The 17,924-nt window shown below is 42.1% G+C and overlaps 1 protein-coding gene across 9 annotated transcripts in view; it reads left to right on the forward strand.

Moving 5' to 3' along the window:
- Positions 1-17,700, forward strand: part of LOC1276697 (gamma-aminobutyric acid receptor subunit beta) — an 85,551-nt gene extending 67,851 nt beyond the window's left edge. For 8 of the 9 annotated variants that reach the window (XM_316071.5, XM_001688723.2, XM_316070.5 and 5 more), the window contains 3 exons: positions 1,535-1,819; positions 5,608-6,086; positions 6,838-17,700. In XM_316071.5, the coding sequence (XP_316071.4) occupies positions 1,535-1,819; positions 5,608-6,086; positions 6,838-7,002 (929 nt within the window). In that variant the 3' untranslated portion in view covers positions 7,003-17,700. The remainder of the gene's footprint in view (positions 1-1,534; positions 1,820-5,607; positions 6,087-6,837) is intronic. The other variant, XM_061647967.1, reaches the window with a different exon arrangement.
- The last annotated feature ends 224 nt before the right edge of the window (positions 17,701-17,924 follow it).

Consider the following 17,924-nt stretch of genomic DNA (forward strand, 5'->3'; position numbering starts at 1 on the left):
GGTTTGGCTCTGACTTTATTTCACCTGCGGCTGCGGTTTAGTAATCTTTTAACGTTATTTTATTTGTTATTTATAACATTTTTTCTCTGCTATCTCTCTCTTCTCTTGTTCTGTGCCTGGTTCTGTGATGCATAGGAAGGATAATGAGCGGATTTAAGTTTGTCCTTACCATACACCCAAGCTTGTTGGAGATGTTTTGCCCACCCGTGGCTGCATTCTAAGCTGCCCGGGAGTGTGTGTTAAGAGATTTTAATCGTTGCATTTTTGTTCTCTTGTTTTACATTTTTGTATACATTTACATCTTCTATCAGCAAAGTTTAGTTTTAGGACATAACTCTAACCACTAAACCATCACACCACTAGCAGTAGCATTATCATATCGAACTCTATTATCAAGCGGGAGGTCAGTTTTGCTGGCCATCGAGGGATTTTTTTTTGTTTTCCTTCTCCCGCCAGCATCAACAACACCACACAACGTTATGCGTTTCCAATTTGCCCAGTATCAAGTTTTTCTTCACCATATTCTTCACCATCTTGCAAGTTTTGCTTTTACTCATTACAACTGTTTGAAGAAGACAAAAAAAACACACAAACCGTTTTCGTTCGGATGTAAAGATTCGTTCACTAGCTCTTTTTTTCTCTCCTGTACAAGCTACTGTGTTTTGTTCCTATTGTTTGTATCTCTTTTTGATCACTAAATAAATTACTGGTAACGATTACTTTTGTATACTGTCAAGCGTTTGTTCTGTTTCATTTTCCTAATTACTACTTTCTCTTGTCCTGTGCAATCGTTCGGTACACTCCGTACTCTACCCATTTGCATTGTTTCGTTTTAGTCCGATCTTCACTTGTGTATGCTCTTTTTCACCTCACTTTAACCTAATTTTCTTGTTACGCTTTAACCAATTTGATAGCTTTTAGACTTTGCTGTTGCTACAGTTTGTTTTTTTTTTCTCACGAATTTTTGTTTTCTTTTTATCTTACTAGCCCTTAAGCCTCTTAGGAAATATTAACTACATCGTTTATCTACAAATCATTCTTTCCTACACTCTTTGATACACTTTGTTCTTGTGCCATTATACTGCGCCAGTCAACCTATTTAAGTATTTTGTGTTTGCCCCTTTTTAACCCTTTCATATCATATCAACGTTCTCTCTCTCTCTTTCTTTCTCTCTCTTACTTTCTCTTTTTTGAATGTTTCAATAACTACTTGGCTTTATGATTTTGAAGAAAAAAAAACTCATCATCTCTCCCCATCATCCATGTCTCAATTTTCTACTGTCAATCATCAGTTCCACCATCCACTCATTGCAATCATCACCGTCATTATCATCATTATCATCTTCAGTACATCATGCACCTTTCATGCACCATTCTCATCACTATATATTCACATCTAGCATTCTAGCATATAAGGAAAAAAAACAAACTAAATAACTCTACCTACTCACTAAAGCAAGGAATCAAAGCAAAAATACTAATCGAAACATTGTCTGTAACCTTTACTACCTTCTTCTTTTCTGTTTTTTTATAGGAAATTATTCACGTTTAGCATGTGAAATACAGTTTGTACGTTCGATGGGTTATTATCTCATTCAAATCTATATACCATCCGGATTAATTGTAATCATATCGTGGGTATCATTTTGGCTAAATAGAAATGCTACACCAGCACGTGTTGCATTAGGTGTAACTACTGTCTTGACAATGACAACACTGATGTCGTCAACGAATGCTGCCTTACCGAAAATATCTTATGTAAAATCGATTGACGTATATTTAGGCACATGCTTCGTCATGGTATTTGCCAGTCTGCTGGGTATATAAAACTACTTTTCTTATTATAACCAAAAAAAAAATACTACCTCTTTGTATACATATATTTATGCTCTAAGTAATCCGTTGTCACTGTTTGTTTGACTGTACTCTGTTAGTTTCGTTGCATTGTTCCGTTTTGTACTTCTCCTACGTGCGGTTAACATACGGTTAAGAACATTCGTTTTTGGTTTGTTTGGTTATTGAATTTTCGATTTCTTCTTTTCTCCTTACGTATTTATCTACTCTGACAGATACACGAGTCCTTGCTCCAACCAATTTCTTTTGATATTGTTTTGCTTTATTATTTTACTTGTTCTTGCTTTTGCTAACACTCTCTCTATATCTTTCCCTATTACTCAATTTTTATCGCTTTATTCTTTCGCGTCATTCTGTGGGCGCAATAGTCTCGTACCTGTCACTTTGATTTACTTCAGTTCCAGTTCGGTTTTTAAAGTATTTTTTCCGTTTTATTTCTACTTGAGCTTAACGATGCTTATTAGTGTAGTTTGTACGTCTTTTTTTTAGTTATTATTTTTTACTCTTTCTTATGTGTTTGTAAATGTACTTAATTTTCCTTCTGTTTATCTTGTCTATCCCATTACTTTCCTACTGTCTGCTTTCTTTTATTCACTCCTTCTCTCTCCCCAACCCCCACCACAACCAATACACAGTGCCATCGCTGTGCGTTAACGTGTACACCACTTACCCCGAAAAACCCAGCAAACGGCTCCCTCGACTAGCCGTCGTGTGTAAATGGCGTCGCACTGAATATACTACTCCACCAACCACTAACCACCCACTAACCAGGAGGGTGGGGGGCGGGCGGGCGGTCGGCGGGAGCGAAAATGAAGGGGAAATTTTCACTTTCCATCAAAGCTGCACACGACGCTGATACTGGCTGGCGCAGACGGCCGTTGGCCAACGGCAAACGACAACCCAGTATTCAGCACCGTACGAGAGCTTTTGTGTAGGGAAACGGAAAACCGCCCAAACGGCAAGCGGAACCAACCGCGGCTACTGCCCCTCGAACCGGGAGATGGAAAGTGAAAAATTCCCTTCAAATGCCCCAGCCCCCTTCCTTCTCCCCCCCCCCCCAACCCCCCTGCGGAGCACACACGTGAGCTGTAGGGAAAACACTAGCACTACTACTAGCCCAGTAACCAAACGTTTCCTTTTTCTTGATACATATGGAACCTGTATGCCGTGAAGCGAAAAATCGATCGCTTCTATGGAAAATGACACCAGCCAGAGTGCAAGGACGAGTCTTTCTCTATCTCTCTCTCTCTTTTAAAAAAGTTTTAAATATTTTTTCAAAGCTTGCTTTAAGCGCAAGCCCCTGCACCTCCGTTTTTTGTCATTTCCTCTGCCTCTCATTCAGTGTGCAGAACCGTGTTTGATCTGCTGTGCCTTCACATTGTGTTGTTCTGTCACTCTACAACGCCTATCGCAGCCGCGCAGCACTGTACCAGCACATCTCACCTGCAACGTGATGATGTTGCAATTGTGTTGTGTGAAACTTTTCCATAAAACGATCTTGAGTTTACCATGCGCCTCAGCTCAACTAAATTCGATAAATTCATCTACAAAACCATAACCAAAACAGTGAAACACTCTAACCGATAGAAACGATGTATCGGTTGGATTTACAACTTTAATCATCGTTAGTTACACCAAAAACTTGCTTATACAACTATATTCATGCTAAGTTAATAGTCTTACTAAGTAAGCCCAACGATGCAGGATTTGCGTCCTAACGAAACTTTAACTTTACAAAAACTTAAAAAATAGATATCTACCTCACAACGAATGATCTGGATGAATTTATTGAATAATACCAAAGGCCCCCACCCAGCCGATGTGCGGCTGCTTTCGCAGCAGATGTTGCGCATCCATCATCAATACCGCGCTACCGCTCACCTTCACCGGCACCTACCGATTGCGGCCGTTCTGCCACAAAACAACTACAAAACAAAATTGCATCCCATCCCATGATCCGAATTCGACAGCAAACTTTACTTCCTAACGCGATGGCGCCCAATAACAAGCGCGCGAAAGCCCCTTTCGCTAGCAAGATGGAAAAGCTCACTTATGACAGGCACGCGCAGGCCGTCGTCGCTTAGTGCTTAACGCCATTTTACCATTTTACGCTTTTGCCCTGCCGAAATTACACGCAGATAAGAACAGCAAACCAAAAACAAAACAAAAGAAACCTTATGAGCAGCAAAATTTTGGAAAATGTTTTCCATATCGTCTCCCTCTCTCTGTCTCTCTCTCTCTCTGTGTAAGCAGCCTTTTCAGCGAACGGAGAAGAAGCTCTCGTCCCTTCTCTCTTCGGCGCTGAAACTGTACAGTAACACACATACACACTGAGTCAAAATGAGTATCAGACTAGCCGCAAACTGTAACATAATGGCACGTGGTGGTGACAAATAGCGTTACTTTTAGTTAATTTGATGAATTTATCGAATTTTCTCATCTCATGCATCCATTTTTTCAACCCATCGCACCCATCGTGAAACCACCACTTCTCCTCCTGCTCCTTCTCCTCTTCTTTCACCGCTCACCGGCTCACGAGATGCGTGGCTCGGGTTTCATGCACATCACTTCACTGTCACGTGTTTTACAAGGCATCAAAGTTTAGCTTAATTCTTCAACTAAGCAAGTAAGAGAAGAATCAAGGTAAACTTGTTTAAAATGTGCAACAAAAAACGCATCAAATGCCTTGCCAAAGAAAGCATAGCATGTGTTTCACCATCTTGCTCATCGCTCATCTCACCCCTCTTGGTACACTCGTGAGGAGAGGAGCGGGGTTGGCAGGTTCACGGTTCGTCACTTGCCCATCGTTCACATCACACATCACAGTAGGTCCGGACGAGTGTGTGCGTGTATTGGATCACTCGTTGTTTTGTTGTTGGGGGGGGTTTTTGTTTTCGTTTTCCGTTCTTTCTTTTCTTGTCGTGTTAGTTCTAGCTCTCCAACAACAACTCCCCCCCAGCCCAGCCCCCCCTTTGCACAGCGCACACCTTCGGCACACTTGCTCACCCGTGCGTCGGATTCGCGAATGGATTCAATCCCGTGGGCGCTGTGAGGTACCACATACCAACACACACACACACCCCTATACCACCTCACTGTGTGTTTCTGTTACTGATTCCCGTGTGTGTGTGTGTGTGTGTGTGTGTGCGCGCGCGTGCAAAGAGTTTTTTCGTCCTTCTCAAACACTGCAACAACTGGTTTCCTTACCTTTCGGCAACAAGCAACAGTGTGCAACAAGAAAGAGCAAAACCTCCAAAACACAGCCTCACGTGTACATCTCCGCGTCTCTTCAAGCAACTAACTTAATCGCCTCTTCTTCTTTTTTTTTTTTGTTGTTGTGTGTTTTATTTCGTTTTCGTGTGTTGTCTAAGTACTTAGCGAACTGTTTATTTGATGTGTTTTGTTTCATTGTTTATATTTATTGTTTGTTTTGTTTTCTTCTCTTTTCTTTCCTTTCTGTGTTGATTGTGTGTGTGTGTTTGTTTTGTTTTTTTTACTTATAATTTAATTTTGTTTGTACTACTTCCGTTGCATCTACTTGTCTAACCACCTTTGTGTGTGCGTGTGATGCTTTTGCCTAATTTTTTGTTTTACGTTCTGGTGACAATGTGTTGATGTTCTAGAGCTGTAAACTTCTAGTGGTAGTCGTGTCGCTCACTCACATACCGTTCCACTGCCCGTTGTACTGATTGTTCTTTCTTTTTGCCCCTTCCCTCTCCCCTAACCTCAAAAAAACAACCCCCCAAACCCCAGAGTACGCCACGGTCGGTTACATGGCTAAGCGGATACAGATGCGCAAGCAGCGCTTCATGGCAATACAGAAAATAGCGGAACAGAAGAAGCAGCAGCAGGCAGACGCGAACCATCCGCCGCCGCCGCCCCCGGTGGCGAGCGACCACAGCCACGGTCACGGTCACGGGCACAGCCACACGCACCAGCACACGCCGAAGCAGCAGATGGGCAGCCGGAGCGGCACGATGCAGAACGTGCCGCCGAACATGGGTTCGCGCGGCTGCTCCATCGTCGGGCCGCTGTTCCAGGAGGTCCGGTTCAAGGTGCACGACCCGAAGGCCCACTCGAAGGGCGGCACGCTCGAGAACACGATCAACGGCGGTCGGGGCGGCGGGCAGCCGGGCGGCGGCGGTCCACCACCGGGCGGACCGCCCGGCGGTGGCGGTGGCGGCCCGGACGAGGAATCGGCAGCACCCCAGCATCTGATACACCCCGGCAAGGTAGGTCCATTCGGCAGAGCTCGCAAATAGTGGTGGGAGCTCGGAATCGGACCTACCCGATTCCGATTCCGTATTCGGAATCAATTCTGGAGCCGATTCCGATGCTCGAATCGACTCCGATTCCGGAGCCGATTCCGGAGCCGATTCCGGAGCCGATTCCGGAGCCAATTCCGGAGCCGATTCCGGAGCCGATTCCGGAGCCGATTCCGGAGCAGATTCCGAAGTTGACTCCGGAGCCGATTCTAGAGTTGACTCCGGAGTCGATTCCGGAATCAATCATGAAGCCAGTTCCGGAACCAATCCCGGAGTCGATACCAATTCCGGAGCCGATTCCGGAGCCGTTTCCGAAGTTGACTCCAGATCCGATTCCTGAGCTGACTCGAGAGCCGATTGCGGAGTTGACTCCGGAACCGATTCCGTAGTTGACTCCGGAGCCAATTCCGGAATCAATTATGGATCCGATTCCGGAACCAATTCCGGAATCGATTCCGGAACCAATTCCGGAGTCGATTCCGATTCCGGAGCCGATTACGGAAACTGATCCCAGACCTACTATCCGGAATCGATTCCAGCAAACTGCGGAGCTAGCCGGAATCGATTCCGAAAAAAAACTTCATTTTTTCCATTACTACTCACAAAGCAGTCATACAAATGAGTAAATTTACACTGAAGAGGACGTATTGTAGCAGCTGCTATTTCCTTTAAGTGATTTTAATTGATTTTTGTTATCTTTCTCTTCCCACTCCCGCAGGATATCAACAAGCTGCTCGGCATCACACCGTCAGATATCGACAAGTACTCGCGCATCGTGTTTCCGGTGTGCTTCGTCTGCTTCAATCTGATGTACTGGATCATCTACCTGCACGTCAGCGACGTCGTGGCCGACGATCTGGTGCTGCTGGGCGAGGAGAAGTAAATCCGATCCGTGATACGGCGGCAGCCTGCGCCGAACAAAACAAAAAAAAAACCCCTTCCAGAGACCAGACAGCCCCCGAGCGCCCGCGACGGAAGCGATCCTAGCGGAAGCGAAGCCGGCAGCCAAGACGATGCTCTCAAACCCATCACGATGGTCGAAGCGAATTCCGCGGGGCGAATGAAGTACGGGAAGCGTAAGCGCCACCAGAATGATAGGTTTAGGCAGAATCGCGCTACAACGCCCCCTTCCCCTCTCCCCGCCCCAGTCAGTCGGACAGATGAAGACGATAGAGATAGAGAAAGAGAGAGAGAGAGAAAATTAACAAAAATAGTAAACACAGTTCATTCGATTTCAACTCATTCCCCTCATTCGAAACATGGTTCCTCGGTCCCTGTTTGATATCGTCACGAAGAATCCCTGTCATCGCGAATCCTGTTCAAAGGACTTCATCTCCATTTACCCCCCCCCCCCTCCCCCCCAGTCCCCCCAGTCCCCCCAATCCCTACTTTCACCCTCTCCCTCCTCATCCAATTTGTACCTATATTTATGGCTTTGGTTCGATTTTTATACTTATACACCAAGAAAGATGAGGAAAAGCAGTAACAGAGAAAAACAAAAAACAACTTAACATTAACAAAGCAAAAAAACGACATTTAACGTAGTCAAACAAAACAGTGCAGTGCCAGCGATGAATTGACAGCTAAGGGGAAGAAGAAAAAAAAACTTGCACGAAAACACGCACACACAGACGAGAAAAAAACAACAACCGGTAAGCTGGGCAGGACGTGACAGGATTTGATTTATATAAATTGCAAACATATGTATATATGTATGTGCGTATGTATGCAAAATGCAAAGAATCCTCCTGGGGCGGGTGGTGGTATCGAGGAAGAAGGAAGAGTGTATCAAAGCCCCCCCATAAAGGGCGTCAATCCTGGGTGTGGATGAAACCGAAACCCAGCCACACAACCCCACAGACAAACACACACGCGTATATATATATAAATAATAGGCGAAGATCGTGCAGCCAGCTCGAAAGTATTAACTTAGACGGACAGAGGACAGAGCACAGAGGCACAGGAGTAGCAAAAGCGAAGAGGTGGCAAAAGCAAACCCTCCCCCCCCCCCCCCCCCCAAAAAACCCTAGATTTTATTGTTCAACTAGCGCGATACCACAAGCCCACAATTTGAATGGCTAAACGAAAATACCACACCGTAAACTAGCATCAGCAGCAACAAGAAGAAGAAAAAGAAGAAGAGCAACAACAGCAACAACAACCTTATCTTAATCGATAAACAAAAAAAAACTCCCCGTTGAGAGACTCACACGCCACCACCACAGGCGCGAAACTGCTTCAACTGTTCAACTACACTCAGTTTAGGGAAGTTTAGGGTAATGCAAAACAGCACTCCAATACACCAATTGCAAAACCAAACCACACTTACAGACACGTACAGGACGGCTGACCCTTGCCCTTGAAGCTATCGGTGAAGCATGGCAAAGACATTGCTCGATAGTAATGTTAGTAGCAGATAAGCTGTCTGTCGCGTCTATTGAGTCTATCGGCGGTTTAGCGTATCGAGAACCTTTTTCCCGGCCTCATTTTCGGCCTCGGATATGATATGCTGATCAAGCATTCTGGTTGCGGTAACCCCAATAGCACACCAGCATTTCTTCACGCACATACACACACACACACATACACACTCTTCTCGACTCTTCTCGACTCGACTCGACTCGATCGTTCGATCGTTCGATCCGTTTTTTACATCCTCCGTAAACCAGCACCAACCAACCTACCAGCCCCTGTTTATATACAGCCCTGGTCCTTTTCTAGTTGTACTTGCACGCAACACACACGCACACACACACAAAACCTGTCCACTTTAGTACATACATGCCTAGTACATCAAATGCCCTGTGAATGCCCTTTTAGAGCACTGGTGCTGTGGTGCTCTCGTGCTCCACAGTGTGCGCGCGCTCTGCACTTTTTAACACAAAGCCAAGCACACGCACACGCAGAGAAACTTATCACTACTTGTTACAACCACTTATTACTACTAGTACTACCAATTACTAACTACTAACTCTATCACTGCTACTACAACGGCAAGAAAGAAAGAAAGAAAGAAGAGAGACAAAAAAACCTCGTATATATTACAACTTTTGATTGATCGATCGATCGATCGATCGCCCACCACCTTCATTCATTCCATGTACCTTTTTGTTGAAAGTGTGGTTTCATGGTTTGTGTGCGCAGGTGTGTTTTTGTGTGTGTGTTGATCCCTCCAGTTTAGGGATCGGCCACGGACTGCTGGCAGCAGAAATCCGCACAATGCATCTCTCCTTGTCACGTCTTTATTTTCATACACACAGCCACCCACAGTTAGATTGTTAGTCGAATTAAGCCGAATTAATTAAGAATTAGTCGTGTCCCTGTGTGTGTTCAATGGTTCAACCGAGTCTAATGCTCAAGGCACAGCACGCACCCACTGGTTCGAACCACGTCCCCAACCACGGGGGATCGAGAAATGCTTCCAAGGACGTATCTTAGTCGAGGGCGAACGAAATGAATTGCAACTGAACAAAAACCAATGCACCATCTCCCATCCCGATTTTGCCAAAATCATCCACTCACCAACCGAAGCGAGGCCAGCTTTTCTATGTTTAGCTTTCGGCCCGTGGCTCGTTTTTTTGTTTTCGGTATCAGAAGAAGGATATGCTAAGAGTAGACGACGAACGCCCTAGTAGCGAACATGCATTAGAACTCGAATTAGGTTACTCTGCTCCGTTCATTTCACCCTTCCTCATCCACCCGCGTGTGTGGCATGTGTGGCAATGTGGAGCCCCCAAACCCTCACCCCCAGCTAGTAGGTGTGCGTGTGCGTGTGTGTGTGTGGGTTCGGTTTAGGATAAGTTGATTCTATTAGCGAAATGGAAGCTCTAAACTAAGCGTCAATAGCGAAAGGTATTACAACCAACAAAAAAAAACGATTCACCACCACATAACGCTGCGTTGCACCCTTTTCACACCTGTTCACGTATATACACACACACACACACACACATAGACCCCCATCCTCTCTATCTCTCTCTTTCGTGCATAACCTATAAGAGGACATGAAAAAAAACACTCACACACACACACACCCACAGAGAACACAGGCAAGTAAGCAAGCCACAGAAAGTAGTTCAAATGAAAACGCGAAAAAGAGCAACTCTATCATAACGTGGTTATAAGAGCAAAACAAACAAACAAACAAACAAAAAAAAGCGAGTCAAAACTAAAAAACGTGATTACAAAAGTTGTTGTTTCCGAAATTTTATAGTTATTCTATCTCCTATAGGGGTTTGTTAGAGCGAAGCACGCGATACAGAGAGAGAGAGAGAGCAAAAATGAAAAGAAGCAAACAAGAAGAAACAGGGGACGAACAGCAAGCAACAGATGGGAAAGTAGAAGTAAAAACCAAAACAAAAACAGTAAGAACATACCAGCCCATAAGAGAAAACAAAAGAAGCAAAACAAGCGAGAGAGAGAAAGAAAAACGAAAAGAGAAGAAAAAGTGAGGAGAAGAAAAAAATGGACGAGGAGGAAAAGAAAACTCTAATTAAACTAATTAAATACATACGTAGACATTGACTATTCGGCACCCGATACCAATTCACTTAACCCCGTTAAAGAGAAAAAGAAAAACACAACACACACACGAGCGCGCGCGATAGTTTCGAAGGTTTTTGGCAGCGAAAACAAAAACCACTAACACAGTGACACATAACACACTCACAAACACATAACATAAAAAACACACACACAGAAAAGAAAGTAAACCTTCCACACGAACGACACCAGAGTGTACTAGTGTACTTGTACTATCACTACTACTACCACTACTACTACCACTACTATTACTACTACTACTACTACTACTACCACTACTACTATTACTTGCTTCGGTTGTTTCGGCCTTCAAGAGTTGGGGGGTGTTTTGCGAAAAGTGAATTCGCATGCCCGCGCGCCATTATACTTCATTACTTGCTCTTGAAAAATTGCGTAGATGATAAAACCAACAAGCAAACAACCCAAACATACACACACACACAGAACACAACACAACTCACACACACACACACAATACACAACAAAAAAGTACACGCTGAAACAACCACAACAAAAACCCCAGTGAAAACGAAGAAACCGCGCAAGCAAAACAAACAAACAAAAAGTACACATTTATACACACATTAGTAAGAGAAACTCGTTGTAACCAAACGTAATTGCAAACGTAACACAAACAAAGCAAAGCAACAAAAAAACGGAAAAGAAAATGCAAACCGTTAACTGCAGAAACAAAAAAAAACAAAACCAAACCAAACTGTCAGATTGATTGGAAAAAAAGGAAAATAGATTGTTTTTTTTTCATACTAAAGCTAATTTCGTTGTTTTGTTGTTATTTTTTTCTTCACTTTTGTTCTCATCATCTGAAACGGAATCAAACCACGTCCTCCCTCCCAAACCAAAGCAATTGCACAGTAGGAGCTGATTGTGGATCATTTTACATTTCCCACTTTCCCAATGTTGACGCGCTAGTTGTCTAGCTAGTACATAGTAGTAGTAGTAATAGTAGGCTGATATATCACCATAGAACGGGAAGTGCACGGCCATTTTGCACGCTCTCTTTATCCCTTCTCTTTCCGCTCTTTCTCTCGCTCCAAATCGTCGGAGCAGTCAATCGTCGCCCTTGGTAACCAGCGTAACCTTCGCTCAGTTTACACCCGACTACTGCTGGAGCCTGGTTAAACGTTCCAGGGCACTGCCACTGTGGCAAAACAGCAGCATAACACAAACACTCACTGCACAGTTTCCCGGTTTTCCCGTTTGTTTGTCACCCATCTTACACACTCCATCATTGGTAAAAGTAAGCCAACCATTAGGAATAACCACGGCACAGAGATCGACAGAGAGAGAGAGAGAGGATGTAAAAGTTACGCTAGGGGTAAGAAACTAGTAAGCCAAGGCTACTGCGATGTGATGACAGCGTCTGTCAGGTGGCATGTGTAAAAAAAACCAAAAAAAAAAAACAAACAAACTATCGTTCCAGAACTTCCACAACTACACGAGAGCGGCGTTCCGGCCGGAGATACGAAAACAACGGGGAACGTGTGTCGCAAAATGCTAAATAGTAAGAAACAAAACCAAAGCACATACGAAAATGGATGGGGGGGGGGGGGGGGAAACTAGATAAGCATAACTAGGCAAGATAGAACCAACAAAAAAAAAACAAAACATTGAATAGAATGCATCGATACAAGCGGAAAAGGAGCAGTTAAATTAAAGCTCCAAATCCAGCATACGCCACCACACACGATACGTTGTTGCACTTATTCAATGCCGCCGGGTTGAGCATAGAACGAGCAAACGAATTCACTTTGCTCGCGCGGGGACGAGTATTTAAAATTCTAAATTTATATAATAGAAGCAAAACAAAAAAGGAAGCAACAAAGTATGCAACATTGATGGAAGAAAGAAAAGAAGATAGAGATAGAAAGAGAGATAGAAAGAGAGAAAGAGAGGAAAAAGTACACTAAATTAAGCAAACACTACCAGTTACTAATTCTCAGTAGAAACAAACCAAAACTGTTGATCGTGTTTTTATCTTATAAAAGTAAACATTCGCTAACTGGCAATACTTGCAAGTATCCGCTTGACGGTTCACAACCAATCCGCTTATTGTTGAGCACCCTATTTTTTGTTTTGTTTCCACATTCATTTCTTTTATCCCCATTTGCGCTGATGGTTCTTTTTACTATCGGTTCTATTTGCAACACGACATTTTATATCAATTTTAGAACATTTACTAAGGACACTTTCCCGTTTTATGTTCCAGTGCATTGCTTCTATGTAGATGAAAATGACTTATATAAATGTTACACAAACACACACTCAACACTTAGAAGAATGACCATACATAGTAGGGTAATGCTCCATTTAATGAACAGAAAAAAAGTGAATTAAAAAAAACGAACAAAAACTATTTAAGAAGAAAAAAGAAGAGATAAATAGAATAATGTATTCAACAACAAAAAGACAAAAACAAAGCAAAAGAGAATTATGAAATTACACCTAGTGCTGCTAGATATATCTGTAGAAGAATGTGTCTTTTCCAACGGCGGAACAGGAAGAGCGGGATTCAGTAGTAGTAAGTAGTAAGTTTAGTAAGTTGTCCTGCCGCTGCCCTTCTCCGGAACTCCGGGTACCGGAACCCCGGTGGAACGAACTGCTCAATTATGTAAGCGAATCTGTACACCGGGCGATGCATGCAAGGGGAATGCAAACCCGCCCTCTATCACGCGAACCGCGTACGACAAGTGGGTGTACAAATGTAGTGAAAATTTAATACAAACACACTCACACATGCACACTATAAAACTGTTACGTATGGTTTTGTGGGGATAGAAAGCGCGACTAAACAAAAACATATTTAACACAATATTTAGTATGTTCCCAATTTTACGGTAACCACACACACACACACACTACACTATAGTTGTAAGCGGAAAAAACGGTACACACACACACACCCCTCTTAACACATTAGTATGAGCACACACACACACACACACAACACTTTTCACGTTTAGAGCATTTTAAAATACCTTATACTGGCTAGCGAAGCAAAAAAGAAGAAGCAAAAAAACAACAGGAAATTAAAAACTGTAATAATCAAAGTAATAAACGGGAAAACTTTCGCACTATCGGTATCGGTAAACGCGTGAACAAGCTCGTCCTTATGATGGCACCACGATGGCAGGACGAAAGAACGATGGCCATTATATTAGGCAAGATATAATAGGTAAATCGAAATGAGTAAACTAAAGTAAACACACACACAAAACGCAAAAAAGTTAATATAAAAAAACATTCAACAGCAACAACAACAAAAGAACACACTAAAAAATAACTAATCACCAGCAAAAGCAAACAACGTGAGCGCACTTATGAAATTCGAATTGTACATGTGTAGTAGTGCAAACAATGGTTCGATCCATTCGCCGAGATAGCGTACACCGAGCTCCCTTCCTTACTAGTGAGTGGGACTCCTCCAATAGTAGAAGCGTTAATTGATCGCTGCTCGCTACTAATTCTACAACTGCTACCACTACTACTACTACTACTACTACTAACACCGCGTTTGAGTCAGGCGGTCCCAACACAGTTGAACGATATTGGTCAAATAGATCATTTTGCGCAAAACCACACACATAAAATGGGATTGCATCCTACAAGATGGCAACGTTCTTTGCTTAGAATAGTGTTTCGTTCTTCCCAAAAGTCACAAATACAAAACTCTACCAAGTAACTCTACTCTGCACCAACGTTGGCGGGTAAAGATGAAAAATCAATCGCTTAGAAAGGCACCACAGATGCAGATTTAACGCACTTGATTTTGTTTTTCATTTCATTCCACTTCCTTCACTCTCTTGCAACATTCATCCCGTTAAGCAAAATGCCCAACGCTACAGTTTCCTTTCCACTCTCACTACCACTAACTCAAACCCCACCTCCCACAAACTAACTCCCTCGTTAGCCCCAGTAGAACACAAAAATAGCTACCAAATCAAAACAAGAAAGACAAAACCAGGCCCACAACAATGTGATTGATCTCGGTGTGTGTGTGTGCGTATAAAAAACTGTACCAACACACACTCTTACACACACACACACACACACAAGGCAGTGATTCTCGAAGTCGAACTCAAAAAAAAGAGATAAAAAAACGAAAAAAAAAGTTAAATGTTACTTAGGGGACAAAAACGAGTAGCATAAAAACCAAAAATGAACAACTACACGAAAGAAAGAAGAAAAAAAAAACAAAACAAAAAGCAACAAAGCAAATTGTAGTGAAAACTGATCAAAGCAAACAGCAAAATGTGTAAGTATGTGTTAAATACTCGCTGTATTCTAATGTATTAGTGAAACAAAGAGAAGAAAAAAAACAAAAGAAAACAAAAGAAAACAAAAAAGCAGTAAATAAACAACACAAACACTGGAAGCAGCATTGCTCCTGTGAAGCAACAAAAAAAAACGTATATAAGTAGAGATGCAAACAACATCAGAAAGTTAAGTAGCACTGAATTTTTTTTTTTCCTCTCTGAATTAAAAGGCTTGCCGTGTACCTTCCAGGGTGTGTAGCGAGCGTTATTGAACAACAATTCAGAGGAGAAATAATTATATACATATAAAACAGCAAAGTATGAACACAGCAAAACCTAATGTACGAGGAAATATTATATATATACAATTATATATATATGAAACTGGAAACATAAAATGAGGAGATTAAAAAAACACAAGAAAAATTCTAAATAAATATAAATTTTTTATATAGAAATGTAATATCTTAAACAAACAAACAAACAAAAAAAGCACACAGGTGAATGGGGAATGGAGGTAGCTGATGACCGCAGGCAGCATTGATTCAGTTTGCGCACAGAGCTGTGAAAATATGTGGAACAGAACAGAAGATAACGGAGCAAAACTAGAAAACTAATAGACAAACAAAAAATAACTGGCGAAACTGGAGTGGCGAAACAAACTAACATAAATCGGTACACGGTAAACAGATACATACACTACACAGGCATACATCCATACAACACAGAAAAGGTCACAAGAGCGTTGAACACAAGAGTTTGTAAATAGACATAAACCTGTTTTAGGTTGTTTGTTTTTTTTTCGCAAATCGATCCGTAAACAGGGCACACAAACCAATCCACACAAACACACATCCTGTTCTATCGCCTGTGAGAGTCCGATAACGAACAACACGCACTGTGTTACACAAAATTCGAAAAATCAAACCCCCTAATTCTGGCTATCACGCGTCACAACCGTACACAATGTAAGGTGGAAGTGTCCGTGCTGGTGGCCGCACTCAAGCTCAATTTTCGCGACACACACACACACAGCGGGGACTAAGCGGGGATCATAAGGGTAAAGGGTGATGAAACCCCTTCTTGCTGGGTTTTGATTTCTGTTATCAAAGTTACGCTCACTGACCGAGTATTATAGACCCGAGTTCTACTCGCGAAGATTATAATCAAGCATTAGTAGGTGAGGAAAAAAACACAGCGATAGAGACGATAGAAACAGTAAAAAATCAAATTGCATACATATTCCAGTTTTTATTACCAAACTCTTGCTAAACAGAAACACAACCCCCAACCACCCCCCCCCCCCCCCTCTTCCCCGACAAACGTAAGTAGTGAAACAAAAAACACAAACAAAACTATAAATATATACATAGAAATACTAACGCAACACAACACAGTACGAAGCAAAACAGAGCACGAGAAAAGGAAGGAAAGAATGAAAGAAAGAACGAAAAAAAACAACAACAACATAAGCCTTAAGCTGGTATTTTCCGTCGGTCCACCACCGTTACACAAATGGTTATAGCAAAACTTTTATCCAAAAACAAACAAAAAAAAAACAACAAAAACCGGGCCATAGCCATCAGAATGCCACTAGTTAAAATATATTTATAAAATAAAATTAACTACTTACGCGATCGTACAGACGAACACACACAGACACACACAGGCACACAAACAACAGATCAGCAGAACACCGCAGTAGATGGAGAAAAAGGCTAGCGAAGCGTGCGCCACCGTTTCCTTGCACAAACAATGCAAGTGGCTAGAGAAGAGAGAAGAAAGAGAAAGAAAACACGGTAATATAAGTCAAGTATAATCTCAAGAGCGTCTGTGAATTGTGAAATGCAAACTATACTATAGCTGCAAGAGGCAACAAGAAGCATGTGGTACTCCCCCCCCCCAGAAAGCAATGTCCAAAACCGAGCAAAAGAAAGTCAGATTCGAACATAGAGCGAACTATAGCTGCATGATGATGATAGGCAGGCAAAAAAGAAAGGAAAAACTGGATTAAAAGGGACAGGAACATCGATTCGAATCAAGCGTTCGCAACTACTAGAGCAAAGAGAAAGGAACACAACCGAGAATAAACGATGCGTGTAATGCATAAACTTAAGCTTCAGCGGTAACAAAACGAAAACGAAAGCAAAAAAAAAACAACAACAAAACTATAGCAAAAATAAATAAATAAGAAACAAAAAGAAACACAAAACATATTTATATTGTTCCAGTGCATTGGGTTTTGTTTTGATAGTGATAACACAAACAGAAGCAAAACAGAAGAAGCAACATAGCATGAGATTAATTTTCCACTAAAACCACTTTGTGTACTGTGTTAGGACATTTTAATATGAACGAAAATTGTAGAACTGTGACAAGGAGGGGGAGTAAGATGAAAAAAAGAAGAAGAAAGAAGAAGAAAAAACAACCACAGAAAACACAACATAAAACAAGTAAAAGTAACGAAAAAAAAAAAGATTAGCAAAAACCCATACAAAGCAAATGGATATTATAAGCACAAAAACAACATAACAAAGACACACAAAAACACACACACACACACAAAGCAAAACAGTTACTGTTAAGGAAGGCGACGGAAGGGAAGATTAGATGGAATACATAGAAGAGAAGAAGCAGCAGTGAAGCAGAACAGTACACAGAGAGCGGTAAAATGCGTAATACAACAAGGTGACATATGTATCGTTTCGTCATAACTTTAAACGAGGAAAAACAAAAAGACAGAAAATAAACAAATTTAAATAAAACATTGAATTGTTTTTCTTTCTTTTTTACGTGTTGCTGAACCATCACGGGTCATTATTCCAATTGCTGTACTCAGCAGTAGTGCAGAGTTTGTCACAGTGTTTCTTGATCCTTATATGCTTCTTTAAACTAATGTCCATAATCCAGCTTTGTAGCTTGCAAGGCCCCAATTCCAATTCCAATTCAGCTTCAACTGCGACACGCTTTGAATTGTGTTGCATGTCGA

The sequence above is a fragment of the Anopheles gambiae genome, chromosome 2 (assembly GCF_943734735.2).
Source record: "Anopheles gambiae chromosome 2, idAnoGambNW_F1_1, whole genome shotgun sequence".
NCBI lineage: Eukaryota > Metazoa > Arthropoda > Insecta > Diptera > Culicidae > Anopheles > Anopheles gambiae.